At 43.2% G+C, this 19,634-nt stretch overlaps 1 protein-coding gene across 7 annotated transcripts in view; it reads right to left on the bottom strand.

Moving 5' to 3' along the window:
- Positions 1–19,634, bottom strand: part of Cadm1 (cell adhesion molecule 1) — a 322,090-nt gene that overhangs the window by 56,929 nt on the left and 245,527 nt on the right. For all 7 annotated transcript variants that reach the window (XM_021171380.3, XM_021171381.3, XM_029481673.2 and 4 more), the window contains exons 2-3: positions 8,364–8,510; positions 6,630–6,782 (exon numbers count right to left, since the gene is read on the bottom strand). In XM_021171380.3, coding sequence (XP_021027039.1) covers positions 6,630–6,782; positions 8,364–8,510 — 300 coding nt within the window. The remainder of the gene's footprint in view (positions 1–6,629; positions 6,783–8,363; positions 8,511–19,634) is intronic.

Genomic DNA, 19,634 nt, shown 5'->3' with positions numbered 1-19,634 from the left:
GGCCACCATGAATAAGCAAAGACAGGGCTGAGACTTATGATTAATAAGTTTCTCAACTCAGAAGAGAAACAAGAAATTAAATATGTATAAACATGCCATCCTGACCATCAAGTTGAATAATACATCTCTGATACGGCTTCAATAAATTATGGGATTAAACCATGTTATTTGGGATTTCCAACTGTTTCAGTCCAATGTGAAAATTCTGTCCACAGGAAGACTTTCATACTGAATTAGAGCGATTGAAAAGTCTTCTAGGGGCTGATGAAAAGGGGGAAACAAAACTGTTTGTTGCATGTGTTTCTCAGCAAGATGGCACACTGTGGCAGTAGGGAGGGGGCAGCTGCTGGAGCAGGCACTCTGCTCTCTGGTCCCCTTGCATGAGGAAAAAAAAAAAAGCCCACACTTGTTCAATCAGGTGGCTTGCTGATATGGTCTGGCCCAAATGAGTACTTACGTACTGTGGCAAAGAAATACCCCTGGCTTACATTTTAAAAACTAAGTAGGAGACAATTTAACATGTAGTTTAGATGGGTACATCTGATGCAATTTTTAAAGACCCAAAAAGGGGGTGACAGAGAAATTGGGCTGATTTGGCTGTGTCCTTTACATGGTTTACTTGTGCAAATGACGGCCAGGTGGGCCACAGACTGCCATGGACAGTAGGTACTGGGAATAAGCAGATCCTGCACTCTGGTCACCGGAGAAGGGAGACATGCTCCTGTGGATCAGATGTCCTGGAAACCAGTCACTAAGCCTAAGGGACAAAGATCATGGAAGTGATAGCACCAGAGAGGGAGAAAGAAGACTAGGGTGTCAAAGGCCATAGAGCGTTCTCACAGACATATTAGGGCCCAGAAGAGAAAAGGTGGCCTTGAGGTCCCCAGGGGAACTAACAACTGGATAAAAAGGTCCTTGAAGTTGGCACACTGGGCACTTCCTGATGAGAGCAATAATCACTAATGTCATTGTCCAAGTATGGTACTAAGGATCCAAGAGAGGGCAAATAGCTAAAGCCACAGGGACAATGCTGGAATTCCTCTGAATGGAGGACTTCTCCCACTTCCTGAGAAACACGGTCATGGGCACTCAGAATGCAGGCACTCTCTTAGTGGGAACAGATCCAGGGGTAGCTGAGATGCCACCCAGATACTAAGTCGCAGGGGCGTGTGGTATGGCCGCTGTCTGTTGGCTGTGCTTTGCGCTTTGGGTATCTTATGCTTATTCTCTCACTTTTTTTTTTTTTTTTTTTTTTCGTTTTTCGAGACAGGGTTTCTCTGTATAGCCCTGGCTGTCCTGGAACTCACTTTGTAGACCAGGCTGGCCTCGAACTCAGAAATCCACCTGCCTCTGCCTCCCAAGTGCTGGGATTAAAGGCGTGCGCCACCACGCCCGGCTTCTCTCACTTTTTTATGGTAGGTCTGATGACACATCAAAACTCCTGCCCGGATGCCTCTTATGGCCTTCCCTGCCTACTCATTTCTTTCCGAGTTACTTTTCCTAAGGGTGACTGTTCCTTTCAGCACATCATTTCAGAAGTCCTGTGCTCTGTTTTGGGGCCCATAGCTGCACAGTGATGAAGCCGAGTAGAGGATGAGGCTGCTCATGTCATGGCAGAAAGGAAGCAAGGAGAACGGACCTAGAAGGGCCAGAGCAGGAAGATGTAGCTCCAAGGACATGCGCCCCATGGACACTGCTTTCAGGGAGGCCCCCGCCACTCTCTCACAGAGGCTATCATATTATCAGTACTGCACGATGAATACGCTGATTAGGTGGGAGACCTCAGGATCTAACCACTTTCCCAAAGCATGGCAGCTCGTGAAACAGCATAAACACATAAAGTCTTAACAGACAATTCACGTTCAAGCTGTAACAATCGCCAGTGGCAGCTCTTGGGGGAAAACTTTTACTGCCTCTATGTGGTCTTAAAGATTGTATCTGTTCCTTTCACATCACCAAAAATGTCTGCTAATTCAAAGTAAGGAAAGAGTTGAGCAAGTGTCTTTGTGGGATGGTGAAACATCTTTTGGGTAGACATTCAGAAGTGATGTAGCTGAGTCTTGAGATAGAACTATTCCTAGTTTTCTGAGAAACCGCCAAATTAATTTCCAAAGTGGTTGTCCAAGTTTGTATTCTTACTAGCAAAGGAGGAGTGTTTCTCTTGTTCCACATACTCACCAGCATGTGCTATCATTTTAGTTTTTGATCTTAGCCACTCTGACCAACATAAGATGGAATTATACCCAAAAGATGCTTCACCATCTCACAAGGACACTTGCTCAATTATGTTCATAGCAGTAATAGCCAGAAACTGGAAACAACCTAGATATCCCTCAACTGAAGAGTGGATAAAGAAAATGTGTTCCATCTACACAACGGAATGTTATTCAACTATTAAAAACAAAGACATCATGAATTTTGCAGGCAAATGGATGCATCTTGAGAATATCATCCTGAGTGAGGTAACCCAGTACCCAAAGGACATACATGGTATGTACTCACGTATAAGTGGATATTAGCCATAAAATATATCTATGCTACACTCTATAGATCCAAAGAATCTAAACAAGAAGAAGGCACAAGCGAAGATGCCTGAATCTCACTTTGAAGAGGGAATAAAATGTCGTAAGAGGCACATGGAGGGGGAACTGGGTAGGAGAGAAGATGGGGAGGGGAATGGAGGAGTTCAGGATCAAAGGAAGGAGATAAAAACAGACAGGTGTACAGGACAGACAAGATGACTAGCATCTTTCCACTTTGGTTTGGGGGCTGAAAGCTTGATAGGTGGTTAAAGTTCATCTCTGGCTTTCTCCACCGCTGGTCTTAGCTGTGTGCCCTTCACCTCTGCTGTAAATGGTCCACTGTCTGTCCCTATGACCTTCAGAGTAATTGCATATTTCTGGTTCCCAGGGTTACCCTCCTGTGCAGCTGGCATCTTCTTTACCTTAAGCCAAGGGAATTGTGTGGAAAACTCCAAAAGCCAGAAAGCACACCCTGTGTACACACACAATGGGCTTGCGTGTCGCTGAGGTCATCGTTTTGAGAAGCAGTAGCCCAGTGATGTCCCCAAGCCCAGAAGTAGTTTTCTCAGAGTTATGAGCAGTGTTGCTCCTCTCGGCTGAGATCAGAGGAGGAAAGAGCAAGTGGGGGTGGGGCTGTCTAGTTACAAGTGTAAGGTTTGACTATTTGTATCTTGTTTGGTGCTAAAAAGACACATCTCTCGGACTTTCCCCCTCTGTGGATAAATTCTTACTTAGTTTGAGCTAGATACACTCACAGAAGTCTAAATTTCTTGGACTTTTAAAGAGCAATGAAGAATTGGGACAATATAGATCAGGTGATTTAAATTTGCCTTTCCGAAAGCAGAGGGTTGGAGAAGAAAAATGTATTTTGGCCTATTAATCCTATCCCACTTTTCTCCTTAACTCCATCCTGATTTCACAATGTCTATTCTAATACAAAAGAGGTAAAGTATGGAATCCATTCTAGAAAAATGAATTCAAACTGTTGCTAGCCAGAACACATATACACGATCCACTAAACAGATACAAACAGCCGGTCCGAACCGCCTACAGCCATCAGTGGGGACAAGCACAGACCTGTCTGAGAAGGAGCACGCAGAGGAAACCCTGAGTAAAATCACACACGGGGAATACAGCCCCGAATGTCAAGGTTCCTGTTAGCTAACCTCAAGCCTATAAGAGTGCTAATTATAAACATTACGCCTACAACATTGAAAAAAAAATCAGCAATATCAAGATGAGTCACATTAATTACTACAAAAGAGGAGACTTAAAGCTGATCAGTATGTGAAACCTCACTCTAAGACCCTTTAAAATAATTAGGTTCTCCTGTTCCAGGAGCCTCATGAGTGAGCACTGATCTTAGGAGGATAGGGCTGTAGTAATGTTAGCCACGACTACAGTAAGTGTATTCATCTTGGCACAGTGGCTTCTCTCTCCTGTTTATCTCCTCTTAAGAATGGAATATAAGGAGTATAAAGAGTCCTATATTGTGTGTGTGGATAAGGACAGGAACCTGTCACAAGTGGAAGGACTGAATGAAAGTCCCATAAGGCATACAGAAACCATCACAGAAGGGTTTTTGGTTTACACATGGATGAGATCTAAACACAATGCAATAGCATAGAAAACATTAACAGTCATTTTTGTATCTTATAACTATGCTAAAGTTTTTGTTGAATGCGTCAAATAGCTAATAGTCATATGCACTAAAATGCACATCTTCAACCTATGGAGGGGTTTGGACAGCTGTGTAAGTACATATGGAGTCCTATTCAGAGAACCAGGGATGCTAATCCATCATTCTCCATTCATTACAAAATCGAAAACTCTAAACCTTAGGGGGAAGGCTTGAATGTGTATCAGTGGAAATTGTCAGATTCTGGAATAGGAAAGACTCTCACACTGATGACAACAATTTCGCTCTGTCAAGGAATCCTACAGTAACTTCAGTGGGAAGAATACTAAAAGAATGCATAATATCCCCCAAAAGAACACTGACGAGTATTCCTCTCAAGTACACTTAAGTTAATGCTTCAATGAAATACAAGCAGGAACCTATTACTTCTAGAATAATGAGACCTCAAATGGATTACAGGCACGATGCCACTCAGAAGCCTACATGTGGGTAGCTGACTCTAAGCACAGGGTACTTGCACAGTTGAACTGGTCCAGCCCAGTGACTGAGACACTGACAACTGACAGATAGCAATGTCTTCACAATGGTCCCAAAGTTGTGTTCCCGAAGACCAAATGTTAAACTCCAGAGATGTCCTGAAACATGGAATTGCTGGGCGTGTGTGTGTTCACATGTCCATGTTCAACACATACATGTGCACATGTGCATCTATCGATGTGGAGCCGAGACCTCAGACATTGTTCCTCTGGTACTAGCTACCTTGTTTATGCAGACAAGTCTCTCACTGGCTCACGATTCTCTAAATAGATTCGAGAGGCAGACCTGCCCCAGGGACCATTCCCCTGCCTATTTAATGTGTGAACTATAAAAGCACGCTATCACGTCTCGATCCTAAGGACTGAAGTCAGGTTCTTTCACGAACTGAGCTATCTCCCCAGGTCCTCAGATTTCTAATTCTTATTGTGTGCTTTGTAACCTTGGCAGAGTTTCTATGAAATTAAAAGATTGAAACCTAAAGCCCAGGCAGTAAAAACCATTCTGAAAACTCAAAACTGTCACGGGTACGTCGTGTTTCCCTGCCGTCACTCCTGCAGAGATGCTGCAAGTGATGGCAGCTCAAATTTAGATGGTCACTGCGCACCCTTGAATTCACAAAGGTCTATTCACATACTTGTGGACAAGCAGAAGTGGAAAACCTTAAGGGCCTCCTGGTAAGTTTAGTTCATCTGCACAATAGCAAAATACTCTTCCCAGAACTTTCCATGCAGATCTCCTACAGACGGCATCAGGAAGTGACATACAAATGAAAGCTATACACAGACCATGCTAGGAACTGTGTGGCCAGACATTAGGGCCGACTTTCTAAAAGCAAAATTGGTCATATCAAAAATATACACAGGCTTTGGGCACACACTTTGGCTTAGTGAATTAAAACTATTTTTCCCTTTACAGCTGTGTTTAAATGAAGTAACGAGGAAGCAGTTCAATATGCATGTTCATAAATACATGTGTGTGCACACATCTAGTGAAAGTGTCCTTTATATCTACTTTCTTCTTTAATCTTCACATCATTACACCAAAAGTTACAGCCTGCTGCCTCAAATAGATTGATTCATCATCTTCCCGAAGGGGTAAACCAGAGCTTTGGCCTCACTCTGCAGTGTTATGAACCAGAGTATATGTCTGTGTAAACTGTGACAGACTCAGACCCTTTAGCAGAGAAATACCTGCTGACCGTATCAAAGTACAAACCTACCAGGCTGGCCACCGGGATTTCAGTGAAAAGCACAATATGGGGACCACTAATGACAATGGTCAATCAGTGGCGGCGACCTCTCAGCCTGCCAACAGTTCTCTGCTGTTCCCTGCTCTCAGTTGCTTCATGTTGACGCCTGCACCTGGTGACAAGGAACCTGGTGTCCTTGGGTGTGACTTTCTGCTCTGTAGCACGACAATCTGGGCTATCAGTAATAAATAGGGTGACAGAATAATAGAGCCAAAGAAAATAAGATGGACCACATTCACATGAGGATGCCTGTTAGACGGAGCATCATCACAGGACAGCTCAGCTTTGTCGTGGCTGTAGATCTGGGAGCCCATCTTCCCCTCTTATGCTCAGAAGGGAAAAAAAAAAAAAAAAAAACAACCCAAAAAATTCAGGGTAGTTAAAACTGATGCCATTTCATGTGGTGAGTGACTCTTTTGAGGGCTCTAACTTTGTTGATCTTTGCTTCCGAAGCCTCAGGGCTGAAACCCAAGAGCAGGTGGAGTCTATACAGACAGCTGATTGCTACCCCTGAGAGCATTTGGTAAAATGGGCTATTTTTTAAATTCAGCAAGATGGGCGGTGATTCTCCCTCCAACAAGTTGCAGCAGCGAGACCCACTCTTAACCCCTTCCTTGCTACTGGAGGCCACTTGGTAGCCCGAGCAACCCCACTGGCTCTGGGACTAACAACCACGTCTTACCCAGGACTGTGATGGTGGTGTAGCTCTCCTGTGGGGGGTCCGTGTAGAGCTGGCAGAAGTATCTCCCTTCATCCGAGATTGAGACATTCGTCAGTGACACTTTGAGTTCACTGCTAGAAAAATTCAGCAGCTGAAACCTGCTGTCCTTCAAAGCTGTGAAACAGAACACAGTCAGTGATTGTGCACAAGATGACCGGCAATCTACTTTCCTTAACGAGGCAAAGGAAAACGTCAGATGCTAGAAAGACAGCCACAGAATGGAAACAATTTCTGTCTTTCTGTATCTGTATGGTACTATGTTAAGCTTCTGCAGTAGCTGCATGCAGACACACAACCCTGGTGACCTAAGGAAACTTAGGCATACACATACACATACACAAACACACACACACACACACACACACACACACATACATACACACAGCACCACCGCCACCCTACTTGGGGCAATTCCAGGCACTGTGCCTCTTCAACACTACTGTTTACAGTTTCCTATTAGAAACAGGCAAAGTGAAGTGGGAAGGAAGGAGCAGGCTGGGAGGACAGAGGTTCAGAAACAAAAGTACTTTTATAATGCAAATGCAAAGTCAAAAACAAAGGAACAAAACCAATAACAACAATGAAACAAACAACAAAAACAAGGTGGTCCAAATTATGAAAGAAAACTAAAAAAAACAAAAAAAACAAAAAAAGTAATTTCAAAGCAAAATGTAAAATATCAGTTTTAAACATGTTTTAGAAGACCGTTTAACTTGGCTGCATCTGAATTTAGGGGACATGAATTGGGTGGGAGGGCCCTTTAGAGGCTGTAGCTGGTTACATAGCTTTTTAGGCATGTCCACCTCACAGTGGACAACTGATCAAACCCCACAAGAGGAAATTAGAACCGTCACAAAGTCCTGTGTGTGGGCTTCTTGTTTAATATGAGAAGTCTTTTTCAAAGTCTTCTTCATTTAGCAAAAGCTGTTAGTACCACATGCATGTGAAACGGGACCACCCTGTGGAGAGGCACTCTTCTCCCACCAGGTGGGTTTTGGACTGGAACTCAGGAGGTCAGGCTTGGGACAAGCACTTCAGACATGTCATGGGCCCTTCTTGAGACCTTTAAATGTTCCTTGTTTATCAACTTTTCCCACAGGATGGCCCAAAATACTAGGAGGGACAGGAGGCCAAGTAGCCCAAAACAGGCATGATGATACTTGCTTCAGTGAGGTGTCTTGCCAAGCCATGGCAACAGCATGAGCCTTTGGTGTCATATACAATTCAGTTTCAAAGGCTGGCTTTTGTTAAATTGCATTTAAATGGAATTCAGCGTATGGCTATCTCTGTACAGCAGAGGTTGTGGTGAAAGCTGTGGTCCTGTCATTACAGGTATAGATTGCCTTAGAAACACCACTCTTTAAACCAAACAGATTCCCTATCAGAATGCTATATTTTCCTTGCTGAACCCTATTTGAGTTGTTTGTGTCAGCTAAGTATTTGGGACTCGATTGCAATTCACCTTGAATTACTACAATCAATTCCTATTGCAAAGTAAGACTTTTAAAGGGGACCATTCAAGGTTTCTATTAAGTAGAAAGATTATGATTGCCCGTCTCTTCTTCTCTCTCAAGAATTGACTAAACTTTAAGCATCTAACATTAAATTAGAAAGAGGTGGCCTTGGCAATCTCTTTATCAAGACAACACATAGGTAAACAAAAGTTGCGGTCTAATCCAGTGGACAGAGACTTACGCCTGAAGTCCCTGAAGTAAATGGTCTGCCTGTTGGGGTTCAGGAGCTGGATCACTGAGTCATCACTCTTATTGACCTGGCAGCTGATGGTTGCCACTTCTCCTTCAATCACTGTCACGTCTTTAGTAAACAGATTCTGTCCATCACCTTTAAGAAAAGAGAAAGAAAGGTCAGATGGAAGTCCCATCAGTTACATTTTGGTCCAAGAGCTCCATTAAAGCACAAACGAAGTGAGAAACGCATTACAAAACTAACATCTGATATGGCCCTAAATACTTTTCTCCTGTTCACAAAATGAGTCAAACTAAGGGAGATCTAGGCCGAGATACAATGAAACTTGGAACTGATGTGGCTCTAAGAAAGGAAGTAGTGCTGGTGTCCCAACCTCCAGTATTTTGAACTGCCCCACAGTGTGCTGAGGTGGAACCAGAAAGATCAGAGTACTAGCTGCTATGAACATGGAAGCTCTCCCATCTAAAACACAGAAGGTATGGCCAAGCTTAGACCACATGTCCTTGATCCGAGCTAAACTCATGGGTCAATTACTGAAGCAGAAACAGGAAGACTCATTTAATGGCCTTGTCTAGTTAGCAGATGCTGACATTCCCAATGCGCAGGCAGTCCATTTTGTCCTGTATGAGCGTGAGGACCAAACTACCTATAACTCTTTGGGACTTCAGTAAGATGCAGAAGGCCTACGGTTGAGAGTCTGATTCAGCTCTTACAAATACACCTTCATAACTCACCCAAAGTGCAAGACAGCCCCCAGCTCACTGCCCTCCCTGCAGATCACCCCTTCAGCTGTGAACAAATTTCCAGAACATGTCAAAATGTGAGAGCTTTCAGCTCCACTGATACAAGGCTTATCTCCGTATCTGCTCTAGTTTGCAGCATCAAGATTTGTTCCAGCAGCCAGAGCATCTCCTAAATGTGTGAAAAAGATCCACAGCACAAGGCAGAAGTTCAATTTAGAAGCAGAAGATAAGGAATTGTGATGTGTTTGATTCTGTGGTTGGCATAGCAGGGGACAGGGAAGTCTGGGACACTCTCCTAGCCTTTAAGAAGCTGAGATGCGGGTAAAACAGACACCAAATCTCTACTTCCCAAGCAAAAGGTGTATTTACAGGCAGCAGATGTAACAGTCAGTCACGAAGGTGGAAAAACAGACTGCTCTTATATCAGGAAATTTATGTAAAGTCCCTGAGCCAGTTTCCCATCTACAAAATGGGGGCAGTGATTAACAGCTATCCCACAGAGTTGTCATACACACAAAGCAGTTAGCACTGTGTCTAGCTTCCTGTCAAACCGAACAGATGGTAACTGCTAGCACTATCAACACCATCACCATCATCATCATCACCTCCACCACCACCACCTCCATCACCACATCACCCTCCTCATTTCTCTAGACCTCCAAATCCCCACAGGTACTAAGCCATTGTCATGTGTGGGGGTAGTAAATACAAGAACGCAGGCTAAGGATTCCTGCTCTGTAGGAGCTCTCTGTGTAGCCGGGATGTATCAGCTTAGGGTGGCTTCTTCACTTCTTGAAGAAATGTTGTCACATCAAGAAGCAAAGGTCAAAGATAAATGCTACTTTTAAAAAAATATCGAGGCAGCATAAACAGAGGTACAATTAGAATAAATGGAGGATTTCCACCTGCGATCACATTCCTTCTGAAGGATCCTTCCTTGGCAGGACACAGTGGGGGAAGTGTGATGGGGTGTCTAAGATGGCTCAAAGCCAAATCCACCTAGAAATAGACCAGCTGCCTGACAGAGGATTAGAAGAGAGGAAACCAGAAGAATAAGGAGACATGATTAGGGACACAGATAAACAGAATGCCTGGTGCTTGCAGAGAAAACCCCAGTGAACCTTGACCCTGAGCTCTGTGACCCCAGAGAATGACCCCGTTGTGAGGACACTGGCCTGTGTAGCAGGAGGGAGGCAGACTGTCCTGGGGAAGCTTCTAGGGGCTGAAGGCTGTTACAGACCAACAGCAAAGTGAAAGGTGATCAGGAAAAGCAACTGGGGGTTTATTGTTTGTCCTGTGATTCCTGTGGTAAACACAGAATACAGAAGCCAGCATGAAGGGATGGGCTATTCCAAGGTACAAGTAAGAACAAGGTGACAGAAATTCCTGCCAACTGAGCCAGCTCTGCCAGGTGGATCTGATGGTACTGCACAAAAGTGACTAGAAAGCAGGACACCAGACACTGCGTGTTTGCTGGGAGACCTAACCGAGGAAATTATGGAAAATGACACTGTATAGTGTGAGGATAAAGCAGTGTTAAACCATGGGCTTGCCTTTAGGAGATGAGGACACCAAACAAGACCTTTTGGGGGCAGGCAGGGATTTCTTCTATCTTCGGGGAGTTTATTAGCAACACAAACAAGATTCTTCAACCCACAGAAGGTCCACTTGCAGAGTCTGTGAGCCAACAGGCATCAACCCCTTTGGATACCAACTACTACTCCGAAGCTTCCGAGACTTAAAGTTGCCTCTAATTTAATCCTGGTCTAATAAGACAGTTTCTGTGGAAATAACTTGGCTTTAATTTTAGCCCTTCATGGAAGCCCTAAGGCCAGTATATTCTGAGAGGAGGCACCTTCATTATATTCATAGTAGCCTGCATGCACGGGGGATGGAAGTCAAAGAGTGGAGCATGGTTTTGCATTTTAAAAACAAAAATAGTGACAACATCAAGTCAAAGTTGTTTATAACACACACTACACATGCCTGAAAATGGGGGTATTACATGTCCAGCCTGTTTACCATGTCACTACAGAACAAGTCACTCGGGTAAACTTTGGCCATCTGTAAACTTCTGCCTTTGCTGCGCTGCTCTGAAGACACGTGGTGACGTTGTTATGTGATGTTAACATCACGGACTTATTATTTTTTAATTAAAACCAACCAGAAACCCAGTGTCTCAGAGACATGTCAACTTCTAGCTATGCTAATATGGTTGTACTATCAATACAAAAAAAATTATGTGATAATGAAATATTTGGCTGAAAGAATCAAAGTGCTTTGGTTGATGGTGGTGGCCCAAGGATGCCATTCTTTAAAAACCACCAATAAATTATCCGGGTCAGCTAGATGACAGTTATATTAAACAGAGCCCTATACTTTGAGGCACCATAGATGGCTGCAGTGGGATAATAATGACCTATTTATTTGAGGCAAAGGACTTGAGTGACAGCAAGGAAAATACAGTATATATGTCAGTACTCTACTGCCTGAAGCCTTTATGTAAAAATAATTTCTGCTCACATCCTCAAATATGTCTTCCAAAAGAAAAGGTACATACTAGGACTTGATAAATTTCCCCCTTGAAATGGGTGTTGAGACAATTAGGTTGTCACAAAATGCAATCTCATGTGTAGCAGGAGAGAAACAAGCACCTCCGTATCTTTTTTAAAGACTGCATTAAAAAATCCTTCAGAGTTTTCTAAAACTCAATTAGCTGACATACTGTCAAGGAAGGAACAGTACACGTTCTGGGGAACAGAAATCAAACAGGTAGAATATCTAGCGATTAAATGAGGCTGTTAACAGCCAGGTAATTTACTTTAAGGGTAGAGCAGTGGCTGGCGTGTGTAGACATTTTTGACCACTAATTGGTATATTTGGATGAAGTTTGGGAGACAGAATCAAGCTGAGTTTTAATTTATATAAGAAGTTATTGTGATATAGGGCTGTTTCCTATAAATTTCAGACCTTTTGTTTTCTATTTTCCTTAACATAGTTCTATGTATCTATTCGTGTGCGCATGTGCACATGTGCACGTGTGGAGGTCAGAGGATGGCTTTCTGGAGTCAGTTATTTCCTTCTACCATGTGGGCTCCCAGCCTTTGCTCACTGTTCCATCATGATAGCCCTGTAGTTTGTTTTTCCAGCCAGTCTTGCTCTGTGCCTCTGGCTGGTCTGCTACTAGCTATGCAGCATAGGCTAGCCTTTCTTCACTGTTAAGTGTACTAGGATTACAGACATGCCCCACCACATTGACTAACTTTCAGAGTTGCTCTGTAATTCCCCAAAACAAATCTGAGAATCAAAGAGAGCCCTTGATCCCTGAGCAAGCACCTTCCATTAAACCAGACATTTCTTAGACAGACAATGGCAAGAAAGCTTATTGTCTACAAAAGGTGAAACTTACTCTGATGGCTACCAGTGGCCATAATAGCACCTTGTTAGGAGTGGTATAGGGACATAAATTCCTTATTAGCTCTTTCCAGTTAATATAATTGTTTGAGATACTTTTCTCAAACCCCGTATTTTTATACTCTCCCTTTAGATGGCATTGTATAAAATGCTGAACTCAATCGAGTCTATTCAATCAACAGTTTGTCCTTATGGAAGTGACAAGTGACAGGATCTCAACGCCAGAACTGGAAGTGAGAAACAGGATGGAGAACTAAGGTGTCCCCAGTGCTGGACTGCTTCCCCATCTCCAGGCTTATCCTGTTTCACTGCCTCTGCCATAAAGATTGGACTGCAGAGTCTGACTTAGGGAAGGAAGTTGCCTGGTCCAGTTCCACTAAGTGGGTGAGCTGAATTGGTGTTAGAACCTGGTTCTGGAACACTCCCCACCCCCAACACACACACACACACACACACACACACCCTGCTTACCAGCCAATATTTCAGAACTGGTTGCTAAGGCCCTTTGGGCTCTGTCTTGAAAAATTTACTTGTTTTTAAAGAGGGTTATTTCCTTATGAGCAACTTGTGATTTTTTTTTATTTCCATAATTTATCCTGAACACAATTACACACTTCAAGATGAGAGAGAAGCCGTCCTGAATGTAAAATACCTGTTTACTGCTGCCTCCTCCTCCTCCTTTCTGCACTCAGCACTCTCTGCCCCCAGAGAAAGCCTTTATTACTACAGCACGGTGGGCATTTGCCAGTGCTTGCTCAAAGCTCTCGCCCTTGCTGCCTGGCTGTTAACAAATAAAACTCTTCATTCATACTGGGGGAGGCTCCCCAGTCCAGCCCATAATAAAAGGATAAGTCAGAGTTAAAACAGACTTCAGCTTATGTGGTGGCAGCTATGGCAACTGCCACCTACCCACACACACAGAGGGGGACCAGGTACTGTGACACTTAACTGGGCGGGCGGCTTGCCCAATGGAGCAACACATAAAGCCCCTGGGCTGCTCCCCCATCAGCTAAATCATATTAGAGAAACTCTGTCCACATCCCTGCTCTAGGAAAAGCTGAACCCCCAACATTAACTTGGCAGGGTTACTGTCCAAACAGGAGGCACTCAAGTCCCAAATGCAGAAGGCTAACAGAAAACCCATGCTAATGATGACAAACTCAGTGAACACTTAAAAACCTGTACTACAGTCCTTGAAAGTGTCCTTCTGAAATTCTGTGTACGGGAACAGGAGCCAGTGCAAGCAGGTGTAGAAGCCAATGCAGGATGGGGGGGGGGGTGTGCCCTGCTCTGCCCCTCTACCCCACTTCCTGAATACCAGGGTTCCTATTGGACCTGGGAGCTCATGGTATTTTTGCTAGCCTCGTGGTCAGTGAGCCCGTAGGACTGCCTGTCTCTCTAGTCGCCCCACACTAGGCTATAGACAGGAGTAGCCACACCCAGCTTTGATGTCCACAATGAAGGTTCAGACTCAGGTCCTCAGGCTTGACCAGCACACACTCTTTCCCACCATCTCTTCAGGCCCAATTCTGGAAGCTTTGTAGCAGTCAAAGTCTCAGGGTTATACACTCTTATTCTCCAAGAGGCATCAAAGTTTGAAACTATCAAAGAAACAAAACACCTGCATGACTTTGGAAACCTTATTTTTGACTATTATGGGTGCCCCATGTCACCTGAAGCTTGCCCTGGTTTGTCGGCCATGTTCCCTTCTATTGGATCCTATTTTTACTACCCTGTTAAAGATGTACCTAACTCAGAAGAAGACAGCCCATCCTGACCAAGTGAAGCTATTATGAAAGGCAAAGGCGCTGCAGTTTCAGCTAAAGTTTTCTAGAGCCAGAACAGAGATGAGTATGTTCCAGGAAAAGAAATGAATGATTCTGTTGAAACCCAGAGGGAGAAATCTTACTACATACGTTCCCTCAAGTCAACGTAAACACACTGTGTGCTACAAATCATTAACAAAGCCATTAAGATTTGATTTCTATCTAAGCAATTATTGTCAGCATATTTTGTACATTTCCTTTAAAAGACTCAATCCTATCTTTCAATTCATTAAACTGTTCCCTACATTTACAGAGTTTTATATCAAATCAGAAACCTATTTGAATTAATAAGAATTACAGTAAAAGTAATTTGAAAATAAATTATTTGAAGTTCAAGCCACGAAAGCTTTTGATGAAAGAATTCAGTCCCATTTAAACATGACAGTAACATTCTGAGTCGGCCACATACTGATGAGAGACAGCAAAAGCCGAGTCCCAACAGAGAGTTCCATCACTGGGGGATTAAAGGTTAAGGAGATGACCTCTTCAAAACAAATACAATCTTTTATTTTTAAGGAAGGTACATGAATACTTGAATATTTATTCAAAATCAAAAGCAATCAACCCATCTATGGTTTACAAAGCTTCTGTTAACCTTTTTGATCCTTATCCATGTTTTTCTGTCTCCCAAAGTGAAATGGGAGTGTTGAGACTGTCTGCTCCAAGGACCAGTCCTGGCTTTATAACGGTCAAAACAACTGTGACCATGAGCTTACAGACCAACAGTAACTGAAACGGCAAAGATTTCTGACGCTGGTCCAAACACTCGGTACCACCTTCTTTATTCAAAGAAACTTCCAAGAGCAATTCTTCTTGACAGAGCTAGACCCTGGGCAGAAACTCCAGGGCAAGCACCAATGTCTCCAAGAGGACAGGCCAGATAACCTGTCACAGAGTCCTCAAGGAGTGACTCTGCTCACCTCTTTCTAAATAACATGCATTGATGTGTTTCTAATTATAAAAGCAATATAGGCTCCAATTTTGCTGCAGTTCCGAAGGCTTTGCTATGTTTTCAGCTAGTAGTTCTAAGTTGTGTCCTATGCACGCAGGTGCCCAGACCCTCCTAAGCATCTACTGTTCTATAATTACTGTTGCATCATTTGAGCTTATAGAAGGAAAAAAATATTGAATTTACGCTAATCTCCTTTGACAATCAGTAAAAGGTGAGGCAGATTTCTGAACGGCGAGCTAAAGAGTATTCATCCTTGGTGCTGGTTTTTCTTCGATTATAATTGTTGATTTCCCCTGCATACAAAACAAAAAGTATCTGACACAACATTAAGCTATTCATGAATATTCTGTATACACATTCTTGTTTAGTTGACTAATGGCAAATTAACGCTCTCTATTTTAGCTTAAACACATAGTATAGGTATGTTTGATTAGCATTGAATTCCAAAAGCTGATTACTATGCATGCTTTGATTATGTAATTACATAATAGAGTATAATGGCTCCTTTGGAGTCATTATGATCTATATGGCAAATATGTTTCAGTTTTGCTATAGTTTAAATACATGCTGAGATGACAGCTCATAACAAGGTTCCACTTTTCAGTCTTTATCAGCTAAATGGGCATTTCCTCGTTCATCCCAACATCTCCTTGACACCAATTAAGGCCTATTGTGGCAAGCTGCATACACTTCTGAGAAATCCCCTTTGTTTTCTTGGCATTCGAAAATGGATATTAATTTTAAAAGCTGTATTAAGCAAGAGGCCTGGTTTATGTTTATTTTGCTTTTGTTTTTGTTTTCTTTAAGGCTGAAATTTCATCTTTCTCCCACCCACCCTCTGAAAGCTGTGCCGGGAGTCACATCTACTTCATTAATCACAGCTCAGACAACCACACGGGGGTTAAAGATGGAATTTCACCTTTGACTCCACAATGCAAGGGAAGGAAGCACAGGAGAGAATACAGATGCTCATGCAGGTGGCTGCCACAGTGGATGCAGCTCAGGTCTTCCTGAGCATCAGCCACACCAAGGGACACAAAGGTCCGATTCTGTAAATCTCGCCTCTCCTGTCTCCCTTGTATTTTGAAGTTCCTTGGGGTGGAGGGAGCTATGAAACAGCACAGCAAGATGTCTCCTTCACAGCCCTAGCACCGGGGGTTTCCACAGATCTAAGGCCAACACATCTTCCAGAGTGAAGAGATTTTTGATAATTCTACCCTGACCTTACAGACTGCAAAGTAGTCTGGTTTTAAAATAGGAGAAAAGTTACTGTAAGGAATTATGTAAAGTTTTTCTTGCCCCCATGAAACTCTTTAATCTCAGCTACAAGAAGAGTTATTTCTGCTTTTCCCTCCCAGGGGACTGATCCTTATACCATGCCAAACTAAAGGTGACCAGAGTCTCAACTTTAAAAATGAACACACACCTCGCTATTTTTACCGTTTCCTTTATTGGTTTTCAGCATGGAGGCTGAAGAACTGGGGTCAAGTACAGTACAAGCTGAATTTACATGGAATGGGCATCTCTTTTGTGCAAAGACACATGAAAACTCTTTTCAAGGAAGTGAGTGACAAAGGAAGTAGTTACAGAGCATGCGTGTCTGTGCAGTTTCAATCCCAACCATCACATTAGCTTTCTTCCCTTTGAAAGACTCCAGATTCAATAACTTCCTAATCAAGGCCTTCACCACTAAAAAGGCCAAGCCAATTATGACGCTTAAGGTCTAAGCTCGTCTGATCCCCCAAAAGGAGGAGGTGTGAGCCACCACACGGAATGTATCTATGGAGTGGTACCAGTCGTGAAAGCCAAAGGTCTGAATTAGCTTTTCAATTAAAATGCAAGAATCAAAGAAACTGACAGCAACAAACGAAATGAGAATATAAAAATAAACCAGAAGGATTACTAGTGATTGCTGAATCCTGCTGCTGTTCACGCTGGATGGGAAGGAGCACAGACTCCCTCCACTCCCGCTCCTGCTGGACAGTTTGCATGGCTCCATCCTTCAGCAACAAGATAATGTATTTTGTTGTTGTTGTTTGGAGAGAATACTGCCTAACCCTGAAGAAAAACTCCCCCCACTGGGTAGGCTTTATGGAAAATTTTAAAAAGAGATGGGGAAAAACAGAACCCTCAAATGGAGTTTTATTTGCTTGGGAGATGGCATTGAAGTTACCTTGTGAAAGAGTCCCTTTAAGCCTGTTAAATCTGCTTAGAGGCTCTTGGGAGAAGGAGGGAGGCTCTTAAAAATATTAATTAAAAAATAACCACAGTCATCCAACTTGGACTTTGGGGAAGAACAATCTGAAGACAGAGGCTTTTTATAAAACTAATTGTGTTGGCAGAGCAAATGCTTTCCCCTCAATGGGCTCGATTCTGCGATGCGCGTTTATGGCGAAAGAAGAAAGGACAGTGTTAGATGGAGCTGCCTCAGTCCAACTCAAGGCTGGCTGCTATGCCAGCATTTCGAAATGCATTATGCTTCTCCCAGACAAAGTGGAGCTGTGCTGAAGGCCAACTGTTGATCGTCTGTGTCAGCCACTTTCCTAATGAACTGATAATAAGATATATTCTGTTCCCTGGGACTGCTAAGTGACGGTTCTGCAGAGTGACAGTGGCCGAGCAAGCCCTGCTGTCCAAAAGCACAGCACGAGGGGGCTGGGGGGAGGGGATCACACTAAAGGGATGAGTGGTGTATCAGGCAGCTGAGAGTGGATGGAGCACACCCTATGGGGTTGTGACTTGGGCCCCCAGATCAGCTAAAGTCTGAGATGACAGGAAATGGCTGCTTCAATTGAGGTATCAGAACTAGCTCCACTTTCTGAAGCTACAGGGAGACAAAGGGTTTGTATGACCGAGATCCAAATCACTTGTTACAACACTTGGCAGTCACCCCAAAGCACAAGCATTAGGTTTTGTTGTTACTATACAGATTTTTCTCTTGCCCAGAACTCTGTGGCCAACTATTTAGTATATGCACAACAATAGCCATGACTGAGCTACACAGATTCTATGTTAAAACTTCCTAACTAAATCAAAAGCACAAACTTTAGGAGCATGGACATGGCTGCCCGCTGCAGTCAGTGGCACTGAAACATGCCTTTCCAGTCCCCCTAAGCAGCAGGCACAGCAGAGACAGACACCGCTCAGCACTTGCTCCTACCAGTTACGCCTCAACAAAATTCTTTAAATTGAATTTCTGTAGAACTCCAGCCTCCAGTCTCAATGGAGATGGCCCATGCATATGCTCTGCTTTCCAACCCCGACACAGTATCACTTTCCCTTTGATAAAAGGTACCATGATTGAACTTTTGTCGCTTTTCGCTTCAACTCAGTAAAAGCTGAGTTTTCTTTTCCTCTTTATGTTTGCCTCTCGGGGGTTAAAAGATTAACAATTAGTGTAAGATATTTAAAACCACAAGGTTATTGCAAGGAACTGTAATTCTACAAATATACAGAAGAAAAGGGAAGTAGCGGCTATTCTTTATGTCTAGAGGCAAAACTGCCAAATGATTTTCTAAAGTGCTTGTTACTATTAATTTTTTAGCATCAGGACAACTCCCACTATTATCTAGAGGGGCCATAATTCAAGTCCTCTGCATGAAAACCAAAGCTAATTTATTTTTAAGGTTCTTCTTTTTCAACGTACTAGGTATGATGTTTTTTAAATTCTCTGTGATCTCATTTAAACCCCACTCTACTCCCATGTGGTTTGTTGTCTTCTGACTGTACCCCACATACCCACAAGGAAACTAAGAAGTGTTTGGACCTGATCTAGTCTGTTTAACCCTCGATCTGCTGGTACTAACCATTCCAGTGTATCAGGGAAGTAGCTAAAAGGACATTGCATTTTATGATGCTACAAGAATGGCGGGAACTAATGGAACACTCTGCAACATCTCATTTATGACTCAGGAATAAAACTAAACAGCATGCCCAGCACAGACAGGAATGTGGAGCCATGCTGTCCATCCATCAGCAATCCAGGCTCCAATATGCGATACTGATAAAACCAGTGCCATAGCCAGAGGCCACTAATCAGGTCTTTAGTATTTAAGGAGGAGACAGCCATTCTGCAGACTGATCCAGGCTCAGCAGCTCGGCCCCAGGTTCAGGCATTTACAGTACCTGCTTCAAGGGCATTCATTAGTATCGACAGCCTATGTGACCAAAATATCACTGTAATAGCAGTCTCTCCTCGTATCTCTTCTGTTCATTTTTTTCCCTGCCAACAAGAGCTACTGAAAACCTTCCAAATTTAAAGCTTAGAGAAGTCAGGACAAGCAAGTATGGCTATCAGTTGGAGCACATCAGATTTGGACTCCAA

The sequence above is a fragment of the Mus caroli genome, unplaced genomic scaffold (assembly GCF_978045245.1).
Source record: "Mus caroli unplaced genomic scaffold, Mus_caroli_1 scaffold_11, whole genome shotgun sequence".
NCBI lineage: Eukaryota > Metazoa > Chordata > Mammalia > Rodentia > Muridae > Mus > Mus caroli.
This window is presented reverse-complemented; position numbering and strand designations above follow the sequence as displayed.